The sequence below is a fragment of the Setaria viridis genome, chromosome 2, assembly GCF_005286985.2.
Source record: "Setaria viridis chromosome 2, Setaria_viridis_v4.0, whole genome shotgun sequence".
Classification (NCBI taxonomy): domain Eukaryota; kingdom Viridiplantae; phylum Streptophyta; class Magnoliopsida; order Poales; family Poaceae; genus Setaria; species Setaria viridis.
Window position 1 is genome coordinate 23,438,302 of NC_048264.2, and position 26,227 is coordinate 23,464,528.

Genomic DNA, 26,227 nt, shown 5'->3' on the forward strand with positions numbered 1-26,227 from the left:
ATCATCCATGGCACCATGGTCCTCTTCTCCTTCCCCCTCTACCTGCTCAACTAACTGAGGGATGTCTTCCCCCTCATCAGCCTCATCATTTGGCTCACGGGGTGCATTTTCATCCTCTGCATCTCTTTCTCCTACCCCATCTTCATTATCTTCTTCAGTTTGCCCATCATTACTCTCCACACCTTCCTCACCTCTAACTTCCCCACCTCCCACTTCTTGCATCTGACTGCTACACCCAATCTTCTGAAACACTTCAACAAACAATATTAGCGGTAAACCGCGCTTAGTACAACCATTTACATAGGCCCTCCAGTTCTGGGTTTCTTCAAGCGGCATCAACTCCCAAAATATTATGTCAGGCTGTAACCTCACTACAGCCCTAACAGACAGCTCAACTTGATCTCTATCAAGATTGAAAGCCTTAAATAGCCAGTTGCATATTGAAGCCCAAGTCCTCTCTCTTGCTCTTGGTAATTGTTTGCAGAACGACTGAAATTCAGACAAATCTATCCCTTCTGGACCATATCTAACCTCCCCCCGACCACACTTGGAAAATTAAACTTTCCGACATTCCTGTCAATATACACGACATGAACAGATATTATTACTCTCTCATGTTCTTTATTTAACTAACCAACAGCACCTGCATTTCAACAATAATAGAAACATCTAACTCGAGCATTGCCAATAATAACAATTCTAAAGTTATCTAAATATACGAACAAATTAATTTTAGTTTACCCTATCAATATACACGATATTAACAGAGAGCATTACTAAATATTACTAAATTTAACTAACCCTAAACACCCCTGCATTCTAAAAAACTATATAAAGATATGCATAACATGAAAAAAATTATAACTAATAATAATTTCAACTGACCCCTAAAACACCTACATTCTAAATACCTATATAAAATATAACTCGTGCATTGCAAATAATATTCATCTTAAATTTATCTAAATAAATCAACAAACTAATTTTACTACAACATAAATAATTAAGCTAAATCCACTATACTGACAAACCTATATTTTTCTATGTCTCATATAAACACCTAGATTTCATCTACTACTTAACACTACACCATTTATATAGCTACCACATCAACTATTACATCTACCAAGTACGAGTTAAGCTAAACTAGGGGATTTATAATAATACCTCAAATGAAGTGAAGATTCGGATTTCAATCTACACCCTACTCCCCTCCTCTCCTCTCCTCTGCCCCTCCCTTTCTTTCTCTTCTCCTCCCTCCCTTTCATCCTCTTCTCTCCCTTCCTCTCGACTCCCTCCGCTTCCTCCAGAAACACCAGCGCACGCCTCCCTCTACTTCCTCCAGAAACACTAGCGCACGCCCCGCCTCGACCGCTTCGCAGCTTTTAAAGGCGCGGGCCAGTTACCGTCGAATCAGGCGGCGGTAACAATCCCGCTCCCGCCGTTTGAATCGGCGGCGCCTGTTACCGCCCCCTTATCCGGCAAAAACAGGATATTGCTAAGCCATCCGACAGAAACAACCTCGGCCCACGCGCGCCAGCAACCCCTGTGCTGCCCGCCGAATCAGGATTTGGCAGCCAACGTAGCGCACGCGCAAAGCTACCGCCGTTTCACCCGGCGGTAACTTCTCTTACTGCCGTTTGACATGGCGGTAGCCGTTTACCACTGTTTGATCCGGTGGTAGGGGTCCATTTCTACAATTTTTTGGACGGCTTATTTATTTCTACAAATTTGTAAAATAAAAAATATAAAAATAAAAAATGCCCAGGCGATGGGGATTGAAACCGGGCCTTGGAGTGTGCGGAGATGCCAAGCCGGTCCTATTTCCATTCCGGGCCAGCCTAAACTGAATGGTGATTTCATCATGGGCCTGTTTTTGAAACAGTCCGCTACGATCCACCTGGAATGGCCCATTCCGAGGTAACCGAACGGAGCCTTAACCAGCTCGATGCTGATGCTGCCGCCTGTGCCTCAGCGCCTTGTGCGCACTCCTCCGCAGCCCGACCACGCAGCCCAAGCGAGATCCCAGATTGCTGAGCGCCGCGGCTCCAGCTCTCCGAAGCTGCTCGGCCTCGCCCTAGCCCTCGTCCTCGCCCTCGCTGCCGTCGGCGCGTCGAGGCTGTACGCTGCTGGGTACTGATGATGTAAACGAGAGAACTGATGAATTTATTACGTACCTATATTAAGAAACCGTAAAAAATGTAAGTTGGAGGGTATAGTTAAAGAGATGATATCTTGCTGATGGTCTGGACACTATCTATGGACACTTGGGTTTGGGACTATCCTTAATCAAGCAAGTCCTGACTAGCTTTTTTACATAACAGCCACACATGTGGGCTAGGGCTGTGGCGTGACAAGTCGGTGGTGTAGAAACAAACATGCTCTAACTCTGATTCAATTTTTTGTCGTGTAATTGGAATATTTTTCTTAAGTTCAGCACTGTTCTTTGAACACGCATTCATGTACGAAAACCAACTCCTTTTTAGGTTTAAAAAGTAGCTCAAATCAAATTAAGCTCTTTCCTTAGGCTTTTATTAGCAAGAACCAGACATGGACCTTAATTCCATTAAGCCCCCTTCTGTCTTCTCACTCCCACCGTCCCACGCACGTCGGTGCGTCTCGCCGCCGGCTGATCTCTAGATTATCTCGCCGTCACCGACGATTAAGCTCGCCGCTACCCAGATTCGCAGCCGGCCACCATGCCAGGTCCACCACCGACCCAAACAGCCCAACCAGACCCAAAACCCAACAACAACCGCCGCCGTGTTCTCCTCTTCCTGGCGCCGCCACTTCTCGCGGTCGCCGTCGCCCTCCTCCTGGGCGCGTCCACCAACCCGCTACCCCGCCGCTTCCTCCGCGTTCTCCTCGGTCCTAAGCCCTCCGTTCTCCGCCCAGCAGCGCCTCGTCCCGCGGTCGACCTCTCCCCCGATGCGGGACGCCCACCATGTGTTCTATGGATGGCCCCATTCGCCTCCGGCGGCGGGTACTGCTCCGAGGCCTGGTCCTACGTCGCCGCGCTTGACGCGCACGCTGACGCCTGGGCGGGCAAGAACTTCACGCTCGCCATCGCCCACCACGGCGACCTTGAGTCGCCGGAGTTCTGGATTGGCCTACCGGAGCCGTCCAAGAATCTGGCGTACAGGCTCGCCGCCGCGCGTTGTGAGCTCGGGCGCGCCGTGGTCGTCTGCCACAGCGAGCCCGGCGCGTGGTATCCGCCGATGTACGAGGCCCTGCCCTGCCCGCCTACCGGGTACCACGAGCCGGCGTTCGTCATTGGCCGGACTATGTTCGAGACTGACCGCGTCTCGCCGGAGCACGTTAGGCGGTGCAATCAGATGGACGCTGTCTGGGTGCCGACGGACTTTCACGTGTCAACATTTGTGAAGAGCGGCGTGGATCCTGCCAAGGTTGTCAAGGTGGTGCAGGCGGTGGATGTCGAGTTCTTTGATCCAGCAAAGCATGCAGCGCTTCCTCTGCCGATTGGTGTGCCTGTCATGGTGCCTGAAGGTTCCATATTGGAACATGGTGACCCCAAAAGCAGAGGCTTTGTGTTTCTTAGTGTGTTCAAATGGGAGCAGAGGAAGGGCTGGGATGTGCTGCTGAGAGCATTCTTGCAGGAGTTCTCTGGAGCTGATGATGTGGTACTCTACCTCCTAATTAGTGCCTACCACTCTGACACAAACTTCATTGGGAAAATCCGCAGATTTGTGAAAGAATCAAGCATTAATGAGCCAGTGGAAGGATGGGCTGAAATCCGTGTTATTGATGTGCATGTCCCTCAGTCAGCACTTCCAAGTTTGTACAAAGCTGCAGATGCATTTGTTCTGCCAACCCGTGGCGAGGGGTGGGGTAGACCGGTGGTTGAAGCCATGGCCATGGCTCTGCCAGTGATTGTGACGAATTGGTCAGGCCCAACAGAGTATCTGACTGAGGAGAATGGGTACCCATTGAACGTGGACAGGCTGACTGAGGTCACAGAAGGACCATTTAAGGGCCACCTATGTGCGGAGCCATCAGTTGATCATCTGAGGGCTTTAATGAGACATGTCTTTGGTGATAGAGAGGAGGCAAGGAGTAAAGGGAAGAAGGCAAGGGAGGACATGATGGAGAGGTTCTCTCCAGAAATCGTTGCAAGGATTGTTGCTGATAAGATACAACAGGCTCTTGTCAATACTCGGTCGACGGAAGATTAAACTATGACCACAAAGTGCCAGTGGAGATTTGATACACCATGGAGGCATAGAATGCTATGTATGTATTTTACTGACCTTAGTCATTATCTTTCCCTAGGATTCATACTTACCATTTTCTTGTGATTTTGAGATAATTGTGACTGCTGTTCATTGCCTTATGTGATACTGAACTAAATGTTCTTGGAGCATATAATGCAATCAAATCTTGATCTCTTTTGATTTACTTGCTGTTTTCAGTTAGAAAAAGTAAACATTGGAAGTGAAGTTTTAGCCCGAGAACTAGCATGGTTTTTGCATCTTACCCAACCCTTTTCCACATCCTAACTGGTTATTGTCAGTTTTGGACCATTGATTCACCCAAAAATTGCAAATATGAGAGGGAGAAAGAAGAATTACACTTGATCTGTATGGTTGGGTTATCTGCAGTCATTGGTCCTAAGATAACGTGGAATCAGATTCGGTCAAATAAGTTTGAATTCAAGAAGAACTGAATTTGTTGCCAATAGGACTTCAAATTAATCTGTGGTAGAGTTGAAGCAAAACCTAAATGTGATGGTATGGGCATGTTGCTGTTGTCGAGTTGGGGTTGCTACATAAGAAGTCCTAAAGAAGAGTTCTATAGAAAATTTCTGCAGATAATTAAGTTTTCTACCATGAAGTTTGGTACAAAGTTTTATGTAAACTTTATCAGAGAAGTTTAATATGTAAGTTTTCAAGAGGAATTCTCTAGAAGAGTTTTATTGATAAGCTGTGAGGAAATGTTTTTGCAGGTAAGTTCCTACAACAGCATTAAAATGTTATTAAGAAAACTCTTTTTATAGTCTATCAGAAAATTCTATTGGACAAGACGAACTATTTATGTATAAAACTTACAAAGTTCTCTCTTACAACTTACAGTTAGTATGAATAGTATATTTTTTGGTGTTACAGTTTTTTCGATTCAACAAATAAATTTGTCAAAATGGTATAAATTTTCATATACAGTACCTAACAAAGGAAATCCGTGAAACTTTGACATACTATTTGTGCACACACAAGGATATGAGAATGTATGTCTATGTCAAGGCGATTGTTGCAGGACATGTAAGAGTACTTTTCCTCCACCTGATAGCTCAAGTACATTTTTCTTCATGAGTTGCTTTATAGATCTGCTAAGCTATTATTAGGCAAAAGCACCAAGGTTGATCGAGAACCCATGCCTAATGTCGGACGAAGATCACATATAAGTGGGCATTAGGAAATCTGGTTACATGTTCTGCCATCTGATCTACACAGTAGATCTAACTTTGGTAAAAGATGCTTTTCTTTTGAATTCATCCGTTGAGAAACTTTTACCGGTTGGTGGTGCTAAAGTCTAGAGGAGCATCAATACGAGGTGGTAACACCAACCGGTACGAAGGATCTCCGGGGCTTGAAGGCTAGTTTTTCCGTGGTCAGCGTCTAGCTACTGATTTCATTTATAGATGTTCAATATACATCGAGTTTTCATATATAAGTAAATTGACCAAAGAACATATATATACAAGGATAAATACTAAGGTAATTAAAGATTGAGCTCCATCGTACGAAGCTTTGTGCTGGAAGGTAACCTGCAGAGTCACAGTAGCCCATACGCATTTCTTCTTTTTGGTCCAGGTACGGTGATGCGGCGCGGGACGGAGAATGCTCAGTAGTAGCAGAACAACACCGGTGATGGAACTGACGATGAGATTGTAACGCAAGAGATTTCTCACGGCGGTGTTCATCTAGAGAAATAACACTAAAGGAATGACGTACGGCTCCATCCAAGGCAGATCAAAAGAGAAATACCCAACTCCATCTGTCCTCAGCTCATTGTGGACTAGTGGACTAATAATAACGAGTCCAAAGATATGTAGGTTTTGAGATAAAAATGGCATCACTTGTTTCATATTTGAATGTAGTTTCGTGTGATTACAGATTTTATTGCAAAAAAAAAGTATGATGTAGTAGAAGTTAATAATACTCGAAATTAATTATGGAGATTGGAGTGCACGGGAAAGCCTTATAAAAATGAGAGAATTCCCTCAATGCCACTGAAAATTATACCACTTCCCTCGTTGCCATTAAAATTTTTCAGTTCCCTTCACTGCCACTACATCAATTTTTCATTCCCTTCACCGCCATTTCCGTCGACGAACCGTTAAGTTCATGTTATGTTGAGCGGAAAAGACAACTTTGCCCTATCATGAGAATGTAATGAAATTTGACACATCCCTTGCATGCCATTGCATAAGTCAGTGAAATTTGACCCATCCCTTGCATGCCATTGCATAAGTCAGTGAAGTTGAACATGCAATATATCATTATTTGAACGTTATTATAAATCATGATAAAAACATGTAGATATGTGTATACAAAACAAATCCAACATATATAAGAGAGACATGACATAAGTTCAACATATAAAGCCTTATAGATTCATCACACAAACCATAACATAAGTTCAACATAACACAGGTTGCCATCCACATGCTAGCGAAATAAAAAAATAGCAAACATACCATTACAGGTGTGTTCTCCCAAGCAAGGTGAATTGAGTTTCAGTTTCTGATCACACATCACACAGCCCATAGTTTGGAGCACAACACCTACAGGTTTCAGTATGCACATCATGCTTTTGCATCCCACAAAATAAGCAAAATATGCCAAGATAACATGGCATTCATTCCATGATCTTTCTTTTGCTTCTAGTGCCCATTGCAGGGCTATCAGGAGTAGAAGTCTTGCTTTCGGTGCACATGGCAGGACTATGTGGTGGCCCCAGTTCTTGCTTCTTTGACTCCATTGTAGCCTTTGTCTTGGTTGCTTTTGCCTTTCCTTGTTCCTTCCCTCCTCCCTTTCTCTTCTTTGTAGGTTTTGAGGTAGAAGTTGTTTGTGCACTTGCTTCACAAGAAGGGTACTGAATGGAGAGCGCCTTAGCTTGGCTAGAGTCACATCCTGACATGCACATTCATTTTCTTGTTTTGAGAAGCTAGAATATGAATATGTTGAGATTTTATATGACACATTAAAACTGAACTTACTTATGAGTTTTTCCAGAACTGAGAGTATTTGAGCACGTTTGGCTGCATCACAGATTGCAATATATGTGACTTGCAATAACAATATTTTAAGATAAGTATAATATATGTGAATAGATGCTTGCCTAGGAGGAAAATAAATTGGAGTTGGCCTTGAGGAAGTGGAGCCTGCAGGTACAACACTCATCTCTTAACTGTCATGGACAGTTTCATGGCTTTGCTTCTTTTTCTTCTTTGGTGGATCCCAGCATGAGCAATATAGTACAAATATTAGTATAACTATATATATATTACAAGTACAAATGTTAGTAAATACATATCATAGTACCTCTCAGCTAGCAGGGCTGCTATATTAGCCGGGTCACCATCTTTGCATGTGTGCCAATATTGTCCAAAACCTTGGCAAACTTCACATCTATGTTGCCATTTCTTGCGTGTTGTGCTGTGTGACACCCGGTCCAATTTGGTTGGCCCAGTGTGGCCCATTAGCGCAGGTGCACATGTTTAGTACCACATTGCTAGTTTAGTAAGGGTGGAGCCAACTTATAAGCCTTCGTCAACCAGCCATAGCACCTTCGGGTTAACCCTTTTACACGAAGCGAGGACGAAAGTGTAAGCAGGGTGCTATGTGTACGCGTGCTCGCCCCTCAGAAGGGTTGGGCGGTGCGGCTTTGGAGGATGGGGTGTTACAAATGGTATCAGAGCCGACCCTTGCGGTTGCACGTACGGGTCAGTATGCGGGCATATGGCGCATGGCGTGTGTGGGCCTGAGATGGGACACACGGCATGGCATATTGCGCCGGCACTGGATGTACGGTCGTGCGCTTAGAGGGAACGTTCCTGGACATTTGCCCATGCGTGGGTGAGTTGGACCGACGAGGACGTCGGGTTCTTTGAGGGGGGTGAATGTGACACCCGGTCCAATTTGGTTGGCCTAGTGTGGCCCATTAGCGCAGGTGCACATGTTTAGTACCACATTGCTAGTTTAGTAAGGGTGGAGCCAACTTATAAGCCTTCGTCAACCAGCCATAGCACCTTCGGGTTAACCCTTTTACACGAAGCGAGGACGAAAGTGTAAGCAGGGTGCTATGTGTACGCGTGCTCGCCCCTCAGAAGGGTTGGGCGGTGCGGCTTTGGAGGACGGGGTGTTACATGCTGCTATTGCTCTCAGAACTCCCTTTGAACCTCTGATTCTTTCTTCTACTAGTTGTGGGCTTTAGAAGCGGTGGATGCATGAAGAAATCATGATCAGATTTCTGCCATTAAGACTTGTCATTCAAAGCAGGGATAAGATTCTCATATGCAGCCCTAAATTTCTCAACTGAATAGTATAGGTCTACATACTTCTCCAAAGGTTCTTCCATGGAAGTGATGAAAGCAATAGCATGTTTACATGGAATGCCTAAGACTTGAAATTTTCTACATGAACATGTTCTCTCTTGTAGGTTGACCACGCACTTGAATCCATTGCTGCCCTTGACACACACTTCTGCTACATCATCTGAGCACCTATGGACATCCATTTCCAAATTGAAGCTCTCCTCCTTCAACTTCTTCTTGATGTAGGGCAAAATAAGTCCTATAAACTTTCTTGAGACCGTCCTCCTTGTATCCCACTTCTTCATAAGAAGTTTCCTGAGCTTGTCCATGAGATCATCCAAGTTCAAGGCCTTGAACTTCTTTATCCAGTTATTGCAACTCTCTACCAGATTATTGGTGACATAATCCACCTTGCAATGGGTTAAGAATTGGCTTCTTGTCCATATCCTTGTATGATATTTCTTTATATACTCCATTACATCTGGTCTAGCTGCATCCATTGCGTGCCAATGCTTCACAAAGAAGTATGGAGACCATGAATAAGCTGCTGCCCATAGATGGTCATCAAACCCTTCCCATTGTACCTTTTCTTGAAGTTAGACACCAAATGGAACATGCACTTCCTTTGTTCAGCTTTTGGGAACACTTGTTGCACTCCAGCCATCACAAGTTGTCCAACATCTGTACAAATTGCTAGACCAGGTGGTGTTCCTATGGCATCTCTAAGTCTTTGCAAAAACAAGATCCAGTTCTCACTAGTTTCAGAGTAAATCATTCCAAAAGCAACTGGATACATCCAGTTATGACCATCTACAACACATGCACATACCAATTTGCCTCTGGACTTTCCTATCAAGAAGGTACTATCTATTGACAAGTATGGCCTACAGCCCTTCAAGAACCCATCTATGCATGGTTTCATAGCAAAAAAAAAACTCTATTAAACCTTACCTTTTCCTGGATTTTGTGATGATCAATTACTACAAACTACCGGGACATTCCTTTTCTATCTCAACCTTGAAGCTATACAAGTTATTAAAATTTTTATCCCAATCACCAAACAATTGCTTATTGAAAATGCATCTTGACCCTCTAAGTGAGTTTTGGTATTGATGACATGCATAATTAAGGAACTAATGATTTTATTGAGAAATTGATAGGCTCAAAGCCAAAGAAATAAAAATATGCAAGAAAGTACCCCAAATTTGTTGAAGAACGGTGTTGGAGCTTAAGAGAAGATCGTTTATCATTTTCTAATTTTGAATTTGAGTATAGGAACACCGTACTATAAAGGGGGATGCGGCTTGTTGACTTGAAGATGTCAAAGTGCTCATTTGTGATACTAACCACCTATGAGAGACACCTTAATCACACACATGCATATGTAGTTTCTCATAGTTTTTGCATCCGTCGGAAGTTCCGACTAGGTGTCGGAAGTTTCGACAAATGCCAGAATTTCCTAGTAACTTCCAATAGGGGGGTGCTGAGCAGATTTATTTGAACAGGGTTGGAACTTCCGACCCTATGTTGGAAGATCCGACAATCACTTAACAGTATAGCAACGGCTAGTTTTTGGGGCTCGGGTATTTGTACCCCTCAGCCCCCTCTTCATTTGTTGCTGACCTAACCTGAAACAAACACCTCCAAGAGCATTCAATACTCCTTCCCACTCCCTCCTTGAGCTAAATCTTTGAGAGTTTTGAGCTAGGGCTTGGGTGAGAGAAGGATTTGAGGTGTGTGACTCTAGCTTTGAGTGTGAGATCAATCAAGTTCATCTCAAGAGCACTTGAATCATCTTCGATTTTTGATTTGCAATTGTTACTCTTGAAGCTTGCTTCTAGATGGTTTGGCGTCACCCGTTTGTTTCAAAATTTTCAGAGGCTATTCAGAGGTGTCCTTGGTGTGCTGGATAAAAAATAAGATGAACAAGTGAGAGCGGGGGTTACCTACCAAAGGGGGACATCGGGAGGCTTAAAAAGAGCTCAGGCCGATCAGCCTTAGGTTCACTAGGCCGATCTCGGCCTGGTGCCTTCCCTCCTTCTTTGCTTGTCTTATTTCTTCACATGATTGCTTGTCCATCATAGCATTGAATTTTTAGGTCTTCACGTGAAGGGAACCTACAAATCAATCTCCTCCACTCCTTTGTGTTGTCACCTTATTGAAAATCATGCACCTATGTGTTATAGCCTTGTTGTTTTCTCAATTTCGCTCAATGCCTTATCCTTTGAGCTGCAACAAACAAGTATGGCAGGCCACTCTTTGTTTCTTTATGCATGTGTGATAGGTGAGAGTTCCACCATGATTGTTTCCGTGATCGTAAATTAAGCCATTAATGTTTATGAAGCTCATAAACCCTCCAAACCATGTTTAGAAGCTTAATCCTCCTCTAATTTTAAAAATTAAAAATTAACTTAGAGCTAGCAATGAGTTCAAATATATTTTAGAGGAGTTTTAAAGCCTCAAAAACTTTTGCAAGTCGAAAGGATTTCCGACTACATTAATTTTGGTTGCACCGGTATCGTTCGCTCTCATTAATTGAGATGAAGCAATTTCAATTACAACCTGGGGTGATAGGTTTAGGTTCTAATTTTAGCCAAAAGCGAGAGAGGGATTTTGAATAGATACATTGGAAGCATGATAGGACCTGAAACGCATGAAGCAATGAGATGATCTATATCCAGAAAAGAGAGATAATGAACAACACTACTTACGTCATGCCAGTTACACTCTCAGCAACGAAGATAAAGATAGCATGTTTGAATGCATAAATAGTATCAAGGTTCCGTCTGGGTACTCCTTGAATATAAATGGAATAATAAATATGAAAGAAAAGAAGTTCACAAATCTAAAGGCCCATGACTGCCACATGTTGATGACCTAGTTGCTTCTGGTTGTACTGAGAGGTATTCTACCAGAGAATGTGTGATTGGCGCTCGTAAAGCTATGCGCATTTCTCAATGTGATTTCGCAGAAGGCAATCGATCCAACCAAGCTACTGAAGCTACCGAACAATGTGGTACAATATCTTGTAAGCTTTGAATTGGTATTTCCACCATCCTTCTTCAATATAATGACGCACCTCCTGGTTTACCTAGTCAAAGAGATTACTATTCTCGGTCTAGTATTCCTCCACAATATGTGGCCTTTCGAGAGGTTCATGTCAGTCTAAAAAACTATGTTCATAATCATGCCCGTCCAAAAGGAAGAATCACCAAGGGATGTGGAACAGAGGAGGTCATTGAGTTTTGTGTTGATTTTATTGACTCAATTAATTTGATTGGGGTTCTAACATCATGCCACGAGGGAAGGCTACGGGGAACGGGCACCCTTGGAAGGAAATAAAGTTTGAGCAATGATATTGATCTGTTCCATAAAGCATACTTCACTGTTCTGCAACAATCATCCTCTGTGGCTCCGTATATCGAGGAACACAAGCAGATTTTCTCAATACCCGATGAAATCCGATGCCTGGATTATACATCATCACATGGATACTTTTCCCTCTTGGTTGCGTCAGCACCTTATGGGTAACTCGTTGATTCATGAACAACTTGCTTGGTTAGTCAGGGACCTTCTAGAACAATCGTGAAATTCCAAGGTTACGAGATAAATGGTTATACATTTTACACAAGAGCCCAAGACCAAAAAAGCATCAACCAAAATAGTGGTGTCGGCATACATGTCATAGATAGCAACAGGAGCAAGGACTCGTATTATGGTTTCATAGAGGAGATCTGGGAACTCGAATACGAATTGCTAAAAATCCCTCTATTTCGTTGCCAATGGGTGAAGCTAACTGGAGGTGGTGTAACGAAAGATCAATATGGAATGACAATAGTGGACCTGACCAAGACTGGATACAATGATAAACCATTCATCCTTGCCAATGATGTGAATCAAGTTTTCTATGTGAAGGACATGTCTAGCAAACCCAAGAAAAATTCAGAAGATAAAGAAAAACCATGGGAGCCAAAGCACCATATAGTTCTTCAAGGTAAAAGAAAAATCATGGGAGTTGAGGAAAAACAGACCAGTTAGATGATTATGATCAGTTTGATGGCATGCCTCCATTCGCTGTCGAAGTTGACCCAAGCATCATGCTAGCCAAAGAAGTCCGTACTTACACCGCGATCATGACCAAGGAACTTTTGTCAAGAAGAAGTTTTTCAACGTTACATTGTAATGCACTAAATATGGTGCACCTTTATGTAATGCTCTATGGCCATCAGAACCTTTGAATTATACTGTAATGCTCTATGGTGACCATTTATTCAATCAATATAAACAATGTTAACTTAACCGCATACATCAAATGCATTTTTTCCGCGTTGAAATTATTTAATTGAAAAGTTTGTTGATGATAGTGATGCATTAAAATAATTATTTTAGAAACTTAATCAACTAGTATAGAATTAATGACTGATTCAAACTTATTTTAAATATACTTGCTAATTTAATATTTTTTTGCATGTTCAAAATATGTAAAGTTTTTATTTTTCTTTAAGAAAACCAGTGCAAAATAACTTAAAACATATATAAATTAAAATTGCAAAAGCAACGGGAAATAAAAAGGGGGGCCTTTAGTCCCGGTTGCAAATTCCAACCGGGACTAAAGGATTCTTTTTCATCTCCCGCTCGAAAAGCACCCTTTAGTCCCGGTTGAAAATTGCAAATGGAACTAAAGGGTCCTTTAGTCCCAGGTTGAATTTGCAACCGGGACTAAATGCCCTTTAGTCCCAGTTGCAAAGTCAACTCAGGAATGGGAGGTGGTGGGGGGATGGGTATTAAGACATCCGCCCCTTTCTCCCTTGCCTCGTCTCCCACACTCTGTGAGATCCACCGCCCCACGCCAGCCGTCCAATCGCCCCGCTGGTACGGGAGTCCCCGCCTCGAACTGAGGCTCTTGCTGACGCAAGCGCCCTTTTTATTCCTATTTTTAATGTGTAATTTGTATAAATTACATTTAATCCTTGGAAAATTTGTATGAAGTAGTTTATATACCTAGAAAAATTTTACAAATTAGTTTAAATACTTAGAAAAACTAGTACAAATTAGTTTAAATACTTATAGAAAAATTAGACAAATTAATTTAAATAGTTAGAAAAATTGTATATTTCACAAGTTTCTTTTAATTGTATATACATGTCATTAGTGTGATATTGATTTTCGGAACTCGTTGGTAGTTAATGTGAACAAAAGGTCATTTAGAAAATAAACAGTCATGCACTTAGCTTTTTTGGCAACAAAGTTATGGTCAATCAAAGTTATTTGCAAGCTTACCGTGAGAAATCTTATGAGAGGCATTTCAATTCCCAGTATCTTGTATTTCAATTTTCAAGAGCAACTAAGACAATTTTAATGTTTGCACGTATATTTTACAAGTTTCTTTTGTACGTTCTATGATACAATTTTTAATTTAATGTATCTATGATTACATTTGTGTTTAACTAATATCACTATTAGTTGAGATGGGAGACGAAGAGGATGCAAGGTATATAATGGAGCAGATTATTGCTAGTGGTAGTGGCTCCAACGTTCCAATAACCTATACTGAGGATGAGGGTAGCCAGGTGGACATGTTCCTCAACATGTCTGGTGATGGCAATGATGAGCCCGAGCATCACGTTGATGACAATGCGGAACAAAACCTTGCCGTGATGGAAGGTTCTGGTGAGCTATATATCATTTTCATTATTTTACCCATCTATAATTTCATATTCATTAGTACTATGTACTAATTAAAGAATCTTGAACTGTTAGCCCTAGGATCGATGAAGCGAAATAACCCGTGAGGTCGTACAAAGATAATGGAGGGAAGCTTCACATCACCGAAGTGGCAGAAAAGGGCCAGCCAATTTCTCTCGAAAATGTGGCTAGAAAGTTTGTGAGTCAATGTGGGGCTATTGTAAGGGACAATGTGCCCATCAGCATTAGGGAATGGAAAGGTAAACAAAATAATCCATACGTGCTCTCGCAGACACAAAAGGATATGTTGTGGGCAGATGTCAAGAAACACTTCACACTTCCTGAAGGTGTCAAAGAAAAAGTTATGAAAGAGTGGATGTTGAAGAAGATGGCAACCTAATTTCAGACCTTCAAGAAGAATCTAGATGCCAACTTTATCAAGAAGGGACAAACTCCAGATTTTGAGAGTGGACAAAGTTAAGGGACCACTGCAACTCATTTCTGGAATACAAAATGAGTGAAAGTAGTGCGAATAAGGTTCGCATCAACTCAACCAATGCCCAGAAGGAGTATCATCATCGTCTAGGGTGAGGTGGTTATATGAGTGCAATTCCCAAATGAAAAAAATATGAAACAAGACCTATTCAATTGAGGTATCGTACTAGCGACTATTGACTGGCCCGATCGATTGAAGAATTGGTATTACACTCATGGAGGCAACCTGAGCCAAGAGGATAGGACACTTATGTTCAACAAAACAATATGTCAGAAAGCCGAAAGGCTTATCCAAAACATTGAAGATGCTAAAGCAGGAAAGTTGAAGGTTGATAGAGAGAATGATGAGCTCACTTTGGCACTCGGAAATCCCGAACACCTAGGACGTTGCCGAGGCTTCGGGGTCATTTCGTGGAAGTTTGCTTTCCGTAGGGACATCGACAAGTACAGAAGCCACAAGAGAAGAGGAGAGCTGGCAGCGCATGTTAGAAGCTAAAGTGCATTCACAAGAAGTAAGAATGTTGGAAGAAATTAATCGGTGAGTGGCCCTGGCAGTTACTGAGATGGTCCAATCTGGAGCAGGGCCACTCACCGAGATGGTCCAATCTGGAGCACTGCTGGATCCCAACGTCATCAACCCTTCTCAATGCCGAAGTTGCTGTGCTTCCATAGGGGTCCTCGATGAGAACATGCCAAGATTACCCGTGGTTGCGTAGGACAACCAACGGTACCCTATGGATGACATCACTCAGCACACCTCATGTGAGCTGTATAGACCATTTGGCAACATATATAATTTATGCAATTATCTCAATTGATCCACGCCTCGGGAGTTTAATAACTTCTTTATTTCTCCTATATGTACAAGTGGCCTACAGAAGTGCTTTACCAATCCTACCAGGACAAACAAGCCATGGCACGGAGATTCCACCTAGCTACTCCAACGTTGGCCTAGAGCAGATTTATGATAGTCAATATGAAGGCCTAGAGCTCGACCTCCAGGGAGGTGATGGGGAAAGCACACTAGGAGATGCACTTCACGGGATTGTTCTATGGCGCAAATGCTACATCATCATCCCCGGCAAGGAGGCATCATTGCTCCCTGCAGATCCCCCGCAGCGACCATTTTCTCAGAACTCAAGACCGTCATCTCCAGCACATCCACCTCTAGGACCGTCGTCACCACCGGGACCGTCACATCCTGGTCGATCACCGTCTCCATCTCCATCGAATCCTAGTGGTTTGAGCGATGACGACCAAAACATCCTTCCCCAATCACCATCGCCGGGACTAAACTCTGGTGCAAGCAAGGAACTTGCAGCACCTCTGAATAAGCTGTGGCCACCGCCTTCCAAGCCAAGGTAGCCAAAGGCAAAAGAACCTATTAAGAAAACAAAGAAGTATGAACCCATTCAGAAGCTACCAGCCGATATGACTACGGAGGAATTGCGGGAGGCATCGCAAGCAACGGTGAGGGAGTTCTTCAAAGCATGCGCTGAACAAAGAAAAGCAAAGGAGATGGAGCCAAAGCCAGTAGATCCATCAAAATTAAAATCTTTTATTGCCACGAAAAAAGAAGTAAAAAGGACTCTACTATCAAACTACGAGCATTCGTTAGTTAAGTCTGATCAACAGAAAAAGGGCGAGGAGAGTCGTCTTCCAGTCATACTGTCCCCCAGCTTAGGGAGCAAGCAGATAAAAACGCTCAATCTATAGCAGCAATGCCCTTAGAACAACAAATCCAAGTCATTACGTTTATGCAAGATATAGGTATGTCGCTTGCTAAATTTCTAGGGCAAGTTGAACCACCAGCTCCAGAAAAGATTGTACCTAAATGGCCCTTTGAGGTAGGCAAGCCTCTAGTAAGGCCTGAATTTGTATGAAAGCTCTGTACGAAGATGTACAAATTCCATCAATGATACATGGAGTAGTTTGCCAAGGAAAAGCTCATGTTCGCTCTTCGTGTAAAATTTTATTGATTTTTTCGGCGAAGGTGAGAAACTCCTGTGGATCGAATTCAACGATATATATGAAGTGTACCATCAGGATGCCCTTGATGTCTCTCTCATCAACACCTGGATTCTGTAAGTGTCTCTTTATCAAGATGTAAATTTTGACTTAGATCATTATTTGTGTGTGTGTGTCGCCCTACTAACTTTTTCTTCCATTTTATGTAGGATGCTAATTTGGAGGTGTCGCAGAGAATCATACTTCAACGTTAGCTTCATGGATCCATCGATCGTTAATGAAGTTCAGATACAGGATCAACCAAAGTCCATTGGACGCAATATACAATTTCTTGGAGAAACAAAATTACAAACAATACATACTACTGCCATACAACTTTAAGCAAGTGTGGGTACCTTCTATTTTTATTTTCCTTTTCTTTACGTAATTAATATTAGTTAGTTCTAATATGAACATTTATGTACGCAGATTCCACTGGATTCTCCTCGTAATTATGATTGATAAGAGCCACATTATTGTGTTTGATTCATTGAGGAAACCACCGGTGGAGTACAAAGACATTCAAGACATGCTAAAATTGTAATAATTTTGAAACTTTATCTCTATGCAAAAGTTTGTTTCCTAAATTTTCACCTAACACTATATCATTCATTATTTTAATCCGCAGTGCATGGAAATGATTTCGTAGGACTCACTGTGGTGAATACAAAGAAAAAAACTTACATTCAATACAACGTTCACGGTACATATGAAGTTTGCACATTTTGTACATTCTATAACACAAATATTTCATAACTTATTTCTTTCCCACTAAAGTGCTTGAGACAGGAACAGAGCAATAATTTATATGGATACTATGTCTCTGAGCACATGAATAATTTTATGCATGACAAGGTGATATCGTTGGATTATATACATGTATGTAAAATAAAACTATTACTTATTAATTGTTTTCTAGCTCCTAATATTTAATTTTTCGTGTAACATTCACATATTTCCAAATTACAGATGATGAAGATTCAACAAAGACTCTTGGAGAAGGAGAGGATTTTGGCAATCCAAAAAGGTCTCATAGGATTTCTGGTGGACGAGATGATAAATCCCGCGGGAAAATTTTATTATGATGGATATTCAATAGCCGAACTGAGTAACATCACATCAGGAGGATCCTAAGAATGAAGAGGACAAATTATTGTATATATAGTAATTGTATAAATACTAGTTTGATGTGTATAATATATTAAGAATTGTATATATATAGTACTATCATCAAATATTTATACAACTTGCATACAATATTAATATGAAAAAGAATCTAAAAAAAATCTTAAGTACTAAAGGGGGTCTTTAGTCCCGGGTGAATGACCCGGGACTAAAGGACCCCCCCTTTGTCTCGAAAACTTAGGTCCTGTTTGTTTCAGCTTTTCTGAGTAGAGATTCTCTGAAAATCTAACTGCCCTGAAAAGTTGCTGTCCACAAAATCTGTTGGAAAGAGAAGCAGAGTGTTTGGCAACCTGATTCTCCGTTAGAAGATTATCTGTGCTGAGTGTGTCATGACCTCTATGCCCCTGAGGGAGGTAGATGTGCGCGAGCCTGAGGGGTTTCAGGCAGCGGAGGCGGCGGCCGCGCCGGCCACGGGCTGAGGCGGCCGGCCACGGGGCTAGGCGGCGTCAGGAGGCCGAGGCCGCACCCGCCACAGGCCCTGGAGGTGTGCTGGCGTACGGGCCCCAAGGGGCTACGGCGATGAGCGCACTGAAGGGGGGCGACAGGAGGAGGTGCTCGTCCTTGTGCGGCGGACCACGGGCCCTGGCGGCGCTCCGGCGTATGGGCCCCAAGGGGCGGCGGCGAGGAGCGGGCTAAGGGGTGACGGCGAGGAGCGCACTGAAGGGACGACGGGAGGAGGATCTGTCGTGGGTGGCAGAATGGATGGAAGGGGTGCGAGCGAACCCTATCCGGGTATATATGTGATGGCAGTTTTTGTGTAAATATGTGTAAACTTCAAGGGCAAATTCATAAATGACCTCTTAGAATCGGTGGGATTTTTTCCCCGCGATGATGCGAACGATTCCGCGGTCACGGTGTTTCGCTGGATGCTGAGGGAATCGATTCCGGTAGAAGTGAACCAAAATCAAACCGTTTGGGATGGTTTGTTGGATTAAAATGACTAGAATCGCTCTAGAATCCTATTCAAACACGCCCTTAGTCCCGGTTAGATTTTCAGGATCTATGATTCTATCCAACCAGGACTAAAGGTTTTTTTTCCAGTATTGTTCATTTAGTATTTACAGAGGAGAGAGGGTGAGAGGAGATTACTTACAGGAGGCAAAGAAAGGGGACAGAGAGAGAATTTTTGGGGGTGGGGTGGGCGGGGAGGGGGGAACATGTTACGTAATGTTGCTAATCCATTGTAAAACTAGTGGTCGATGGTCCTCTGTAACCATATTAAGCTGGAGGATGACTTACTCTTTGAATCTCACGACCCAAATACCCGTAGAAGCTCTTGCATGCTCGAAGATCATATCACAGCGTTCCTCATTTTCCAAATCTCCCAAGATGCGATGAGAAATATTTCGATAAACAACAACGGCTGTGATCTGCTTTTAGTTACCATGATACGCTCGTGGATGTCTGAATGACTGACCATGAAGTTCAGTTTGCTCCGACAGCTACAAAACGACTAGAATTCCTTAGTCGTTTTGGTGGCATGGTGGTTTTTGGAAACACAGGAATGGACGTGCGTTCGAAGGTTCTTCTCCAAACACCCGTTCTACCTTACATAACATACATGACGCAACCAAATTGTGGCGCATGGCTGGCACTAAGGTAGTTTTTGGTTCGCCGTTTTGTAACGTATTCTGATTACAGAGGAAAAGAGATAGTACTGTTACTTGTGTTTGGTTGGATGTGTCCTGGGTTAGCGTGTAATGCGTTGGCTAGTTCAATCTCGCCATGGTACCAGTAGTGGTCGTTTACTCTCAGCTGTTGGCGAGGTTAGTGTGCTCGTGACCTTTCTGGGAACGATGTGTGAGTTTTTGCTGTCTTTCAGTGTGTGTTTTTTTTCTTTTTGATTTTTTTCATTGTACTTGTCCTCAAACAGCTATCTTACTTTGATTCTTTTTCTTTTAATTTTCTTTGTGTGCCATGCATTTGTATTAACATGCATTTGTATTAACTATTAACGCACGACCCTAACAAAATCAGGATACTTACTTTGAAGAGCTATTAGCTCCTTGAGAGTCGAGCCTAGCCTCGGTAGAGCATTGCCACAAAACGGAAGCGGGGGATTGGCAGGTTTGCGCGTGTACTCCAAGTCAATCAGAATAGGATTACTGTTCTCTTGATTCACATGTTCTTACTACTTGAACCCAACAATCGACATGTGGCGTGGTCTATATATTTAGAGGGCAACGTCAGAATATGACATATTGCCAAAACTTTCCCAACTGCAACTCAGAACATCAACTTCTTCCGTACACTGGTTTTCCCGGTGCCGCCCAACTCTAGGCCAAGCTAAATTCTGAACACAGCACGAGCAAACATCCTTTTTTGGGGTTCGTGGTATGGGATAGGTAGTGCAAATGAGAAGATAGAAGTGTGGATCGGACGTCCATATTGTTGATGAGCTATATGAAGAGATAAAATTGGTGAAGGATGACACATTCAAGTGTAAAAGTTACAGTACAAATAAATGAGGGACGTAATCGAATTGCCGTGATGAGCATGAATCTTTTTAAATGAAGAAAATACACTAGCATAAAACGACATAATTATGTTGGTCCTTAGTAGTTTGACTTTACCATGATATGGTTTTATTAGATAAAGGAACTACTTTTCGGCCTCTACCCCCACATATAGCCAAGTTCTTATACCATCATCAACCAAAAGCTGAAAAAATAGGGAAAAAATTAAAAACCAGAGACTATTATTACTTCGTTGGGGTCAGAGGCATAAGGAAAAGAAACAAGAGCTTCGAGGATACTTTCAGTGAAGATCTGCTAGGCGGACATATGGTCTCGAGTCAAAAATTAACTACCTCAACTGAATTACTTTGATGAAGAATTCTTTGAAGACTCCATACAGGATCATGCACTTCTATCAATCACCTTGCGGTGGGTACTAGAGGTGGGTGCTCTGACTAGGATCTGGAGTTCTAGACTATGTCGTAGTGTAGAGTTTTGAAACACAGCACAAGTAAAACAAATCAACTGGTCCAGTCCATGATAATCTATTTACTTTAATGTCTACTTACACACACACACACATATATGCAGTGGATGCCTTACCAGAGCTATGTCACTCTGCCTTATTTTGTTTCCCGAGTGAGTAGTGTTATATATGAAACAGAACTGCCAACCAGCAGCTACCTCGTCTTCCTCTATGACTCTATCCCTAATGGCAGAAAATAGACATTGGTTGGCACGAAGAGAGCACAAAGTTACATCATGTCCACCACTCTGCATCATCTTAGCATGGAGTAGGAAGCAGGCGCAAGAAAATGTGTGTTTCAACGGGGAACCATGGTTTTGGAACAAGAAAGCGTGTTTCAGAAACAGATAGAAGACTTTTAGTTGTAGTACGACGTGAGTCGATTCATGGACGGTGGGAAGCAATGGCCAAAGCTTGAATGGAGAACAAAGCGAGTGGGCTTAAATGGCTTACATGGATTGTAACTTCAATTACTGCTTTCCATACATTCATTCCTACTGCACTCATCACCGTCCCACTTCGTCTTAAAGAATATAGGTGTGATCGAGTGGAAGGTTCAAATGTGTAACAGAGGTCTCGCAAAAAAGAAACAAAAAAAAGGTAAGAGCTGCTAAATTGATCATTAAACCAATTTGAACGAGACAAGTTGGAGAGTATAGCCGTTTTAACCAATTGGTAAATATACACTAGCTATTGGGGACGGAATAAAGCAGCTGCCAATGGGATCTGGCCTGGGATCTGAAATGAAATAGTAGTTCATTTCACTGCAGTTGCCTGAACAACGACTACTGTAGGGGTACAGTTTTTTTTTTATACAAATTACTACCTTCATTCATAAATATATAACACTGTTGGCATTTTGCTCAAACTTTCATTCATAAATATATAACACTGTTGGCATGTTGCTCAAACTTTGACCAACAATACTTAGTTAATGGATTAGTTAAATACAGTAAAATGGGCACCACTGCGTCTATCATAAGAAAAAACATTTGAGAATTAACTCATAGATTTATCTATTTCTAGAAATATTTGTACAAAGGCGAATAGTCAAACGAATGAAAGAATCAATGATGACATGTAGTTAATAACAGAGGTAGTACGACAATGTTATTTCCTTTATATGGGTACTCACTCCATGCCCACAAATGTATGCCTTGCTAGAGTTATATTAAGTCACTCTCTGTCTGTCATATTTTGTTTCCCGTGTGAGATGAACACTTCCACTGGTTGCTATATGTATAGTCCAACTATGGCAGCATCCACCCTATCTCCCTGAATCCTCAGTTCCTCATATTTCAAGAAATTTTGTTTTCATTAGCAATAAGAGCGCAGACTACGCGCCAAGGACAGGGAATGTGTTTCCTGGTGAGGCAATGGCTTTGGAATCGAGAGGCGTTAGGAAAGCATGTTCCAGAAGCAATCGGATGCCTTGAATCGTGGTACAGGTATCAGGGCACGAATTGGAGCGAAGGGCCAGTCCTGGAATGGTAATTGGTTACATGGCTTACATGGCATACGTATTATAGCCTTTCATGCATCAGTCCTTATGGATTGCACTGCCATCCTTTGCCATCAGCGCGCTCCAAGGGGAGCGGAGACAAAAAAAAAATATGGAAAGATGGTGTAAGAATACTAGTAACACATGAATTATAAGAGCGGACCACTTTCAAATATGAAAAATAATGGCTGTAATGTGGGGATTGCCTGAGGAAGAGGAATTGGAATGGGAGCCAAAGCGTACCTCATTTCATTCACATAGCAATTCTCTCCTACTAACATAGAAATGATTATTTTGTTAGAGATAGTGTCAATCCATTACTGCAGAACGCCTCGCCGGCTTCTATGCCAGCATCGATAATAGTTAATGTCGGTACTGAAGGGCCCCAAAAAATAAAGCTTCATGTCGTGTGCAGTCCATGGGATTTGAACCCATGACCTCAAGCCTCATGTAAGGCTTCCTTACTATCTCACCTACACAGCATATGCAATTAAGGTAGATATGCTTTTCTTTTGAAGCAACCTGTGGAGGACCTTTAGTACTAGGTCACCTTTAGTACCGGGTGGTGTTAGGACCCGGTACTAAAAGTTCCAGACCTTTTAGTATAGGATCGTAACAGCACCCGGTACCAAAGGGGCGGTACCGGGTGGTGTTACGACCCGGTACTAAAAAGCCTCCGGGAGGTCCTAAATTTGGACCCGGTTCTAATGCTATCATTAATATCAGATTAAAATATGATCGGTACTAAGGGAGTGGATGAAAGGTCATTTTTCTAATAGTGTATCCCTTCCAACACTAACGATGACCTAACATAACTACAGGTGTTGGTTAAAGATCGGCTCAGACAATGTGTCGAGGCCTATTAATCAAAGACTTCTGAAGAATTGGAGGGTCGTGTACCGTCTAGTAAATGTACTATATTACAAGTTGGATATTTGTGTTTGATTGATCTGCCATGGACCGAGTCATTTCTCCGGTGTTCTTTCCCAAGATGAACACCGCCATGAGAAACCTCTTGCCACCAATTCCATTTCCGGTATTGTTCAGCTAGTACTGCAGCATTCTACATGCCCCATGCCGCATCAAGGTGCCTGAGCATAAAGAAGTAACTAGCGCTCAACGACCACGACGGGTCTTGTTGCATGTTAATATAGATGGAGTTGTAGCACTCTTGACCTCTGTTGCAAAATTGGAGACACACCTCCTTTAGACTTGGTGGTGACTACATGAGGCTCATGGCCTCTAACTCTAACCTATACAAACTATATCTCATGGCCTCTACCTCTAACCTATACAAACTATATCTCAAAAACTATGTCGAATATAGACAGACAAATGATGCAGTAAATGATGTATTGATCTTATGAAGTGTGTAGATATATAAATGGTGAAGAGGCATCATGAAGGAGCCTCATGTCTGTTTGGTGTGAAGATACATGTCCTTTATGTAACCATACGCACCCCTTGAAATTAGATCACATGTTAAATGATCTCTGAAAGACATGATACTGTCTTTTTTTTTCCTTTTTGCCACATCGTAATCACAAGAAAACTAGATTCAAATATGAATCGAATGGTGCCTTTTTTATCGCAAATTTTCATATCTTTATACTGCCTATTAATCAAAGGTTGCATACGAAATGGAGCTGAGGGTGTATCATCTAGTACATGTAGTATATTACAAATATACAGTACTACCTCGGTGGCCCCGCGGCCAGCAGCACGAGCGGCAGTGCCGCCGGCGAGGTCGGCAGCCCCCTGGCCGAGCCTAGTGCCAGCGTGGCTGCGTATCTCCGCGGCTGCTCAACGCCACGACCGGCCGGCGCCGTGACGGGCGACGCCGGCACCACGACGGCAGACGGCCACAGCGGCACAGGAGCCACCCCAATCGGCAAATTCCCTCACGGCGACTGTTAAACTAAATTGTTGGAGAAGTAATAATGGGATGCGGATCCACTGAAGACAGTCATCACCAGGTACAGCATCTTTCCCCCCGGCGTTCTCTTCCTTCTCCATACAAGATACCGTGCTTGCAAGGTGCTCGACCTTTTGCCTGTGCAAATGTATCGAGAGACAAAGGGGGAAGTAACATAGTTACTAAACCAAATAGACGGCGCCTAACGCTTGCGCCGAGCTTGGTAATTGTAGAACAGCAAAACACCTTGAAGGAATTCGCCTCTGTGTGTGCATGGGAAGAGGTTGAATCTTCAGAAGAGTTGAGGGAAAATAGAAGATTAGAGGAGGAACGTCATGTGATAGAGAGGAAGAATATCAAAAGCTCGCAGGATCCTTTACAGGGATTGCGAATGAATGGTTTTGGTTCTCGTTTTTGGCCATTGGCAGACGAAGGAAGTTCTGAAGAGGAGGATGAAAGGGAAAATGCTTCCATCATGTTGCAAATGAGAATTACAGACACAGAGGAGAGAAGCTGTCCTTCCCTAGGGGAAAGAACAGAACTCTCTAGCAGTAGAAAAAAAGAGGAAGGAGGAATTTTAGCTAAGAATCATGGAAGCAAAGATAGAGGAAGGGATAAAAAGATGAAGGACAGAAACAAGATGAAACCATGGAAAGGTCCATTACCTCGAAGAAAAAGCCCTGTTAAGCTGTCACTAGGTGATAGTTGGGTGAATGATATTCGAGCTGCGACACATTCAGTGAATCAGAGAAGTTTGGATAATTTCCTAGAATTTACATCAAAGGAACTGGTTGATGGGAATTCCATTAGGGAGGGATGCCCTTCACAGGAGGGGCTGAACATAGCAGAGGAAGGTTGTTTAACGAAGAAGATGAAGTCTGATTTTGAATTTCAAAAAGATCAAACAACTTGCACAAACAATCCAATTACTTGGGTGGGAGAAACAGGTTTCATTCATGTGGGACCACACTCACTGTTTCAATGTGCAAGTGGTTTAAGGCACCTCCTTAAAAACAGAGGGAAACTGAAAGGGCCAAGCAATCAATGCTGGGCCAGAACACAAGGTGACGCCTGGGAAAGAAGGGGAAAAGGGGCAAGGTACTCAGAGAGGAATAAAGACAGCAGTGTTCAGTTCACAACCTTTGGCATCCCCACAAAATCACTCGAGTGCCATAGAAAGGAAAGAGAGTGTCAGGTAACAAAGGAAGACGCCAGAATGTTGAGACGAGGATTTGGGGCAAGAGCAACAGCAGGGGCCAGAGGAACCCATGGTGGACGGGTAAATCAAGACCGACTACCAGAAGGGTTTCAAAGAGAAGGTCCAGGAGGAGGGAGGTGGTTTGGAGACAGCCAGAGAAGAATCATGGAGCCCATAGCAGGAGGAAGGGAAGGAACTGGTGGTGGATATGGAAGAAGCTTTGCAGCCAGGGAGGGTTCTGGCATGGAAAGGAATTGACAAGTTCAACATCAGGGATATGGGGGATGGAGAGGTTTACAGGGGGGATCAAGAGAGGTTGTGAGAGTAGAAAACCTGAGAGGAAGAGGAGGGTGGAGCAGATGGCAAGAGCGTCCACAAAAATCAGGGATAGAGAAGATAGAGGGGAAAGGAAAAGAAGTGAAGCATGAAGAAGCTGCAAAGAGGAAGGTGCAAACAGATGAATCTGAACAGAAAAAAGGCCCAGGGGGGATGAAGAAATGGATATACAGATGGCAGAAGTAGAAGATGCAGAAGAAGAGAAGGGAGAAGGAACCAAGACAGGAATTAAGTGTTCAAGATGTACAAAGAGAGGGCATGTGGCTGCTAGGTGCAATAATCCAATACATTGTATTATCTGCAACAGTGAGGATCATGTGAACCATAGATGTCCTCTACTAAAGCAGCCTAGACCAGTGGCACACGCCG

General features: G+C 42.8%; 1 protein-coding gene across 1 annotated transcript; it reads left to right on the forward strand.

Annotated features, from left to right (window-relative positions):
• The first annotated feature begins 2,464 nt into the window (after nucleotides 1-2,464).
• LOC117842443 (uncharacterized) lies at nucleotides 2,465-6,206 on the forward strand. Its single transcript, XM_034722906.2, has 2 exons — nucleotides 2,465-4,251; nucleotides 5,829-6,206. The coding sequence occupies exon 1, from the start codon at nucleotides 2,700-2,702 to the stop codon at nucleotides 4,191-4,193; it is 1,494 nt and encodes a 497-aa protein (XP_034578797.1). The 5' UTR covers nucleotides 2,465-2,699; the 3' UTR covers nucleotides 4,194-4,251; nucleotides 5,829-6,206.
• Nucleotides 6,207-26,227: the final 20,021 nt, after the last annotated feature.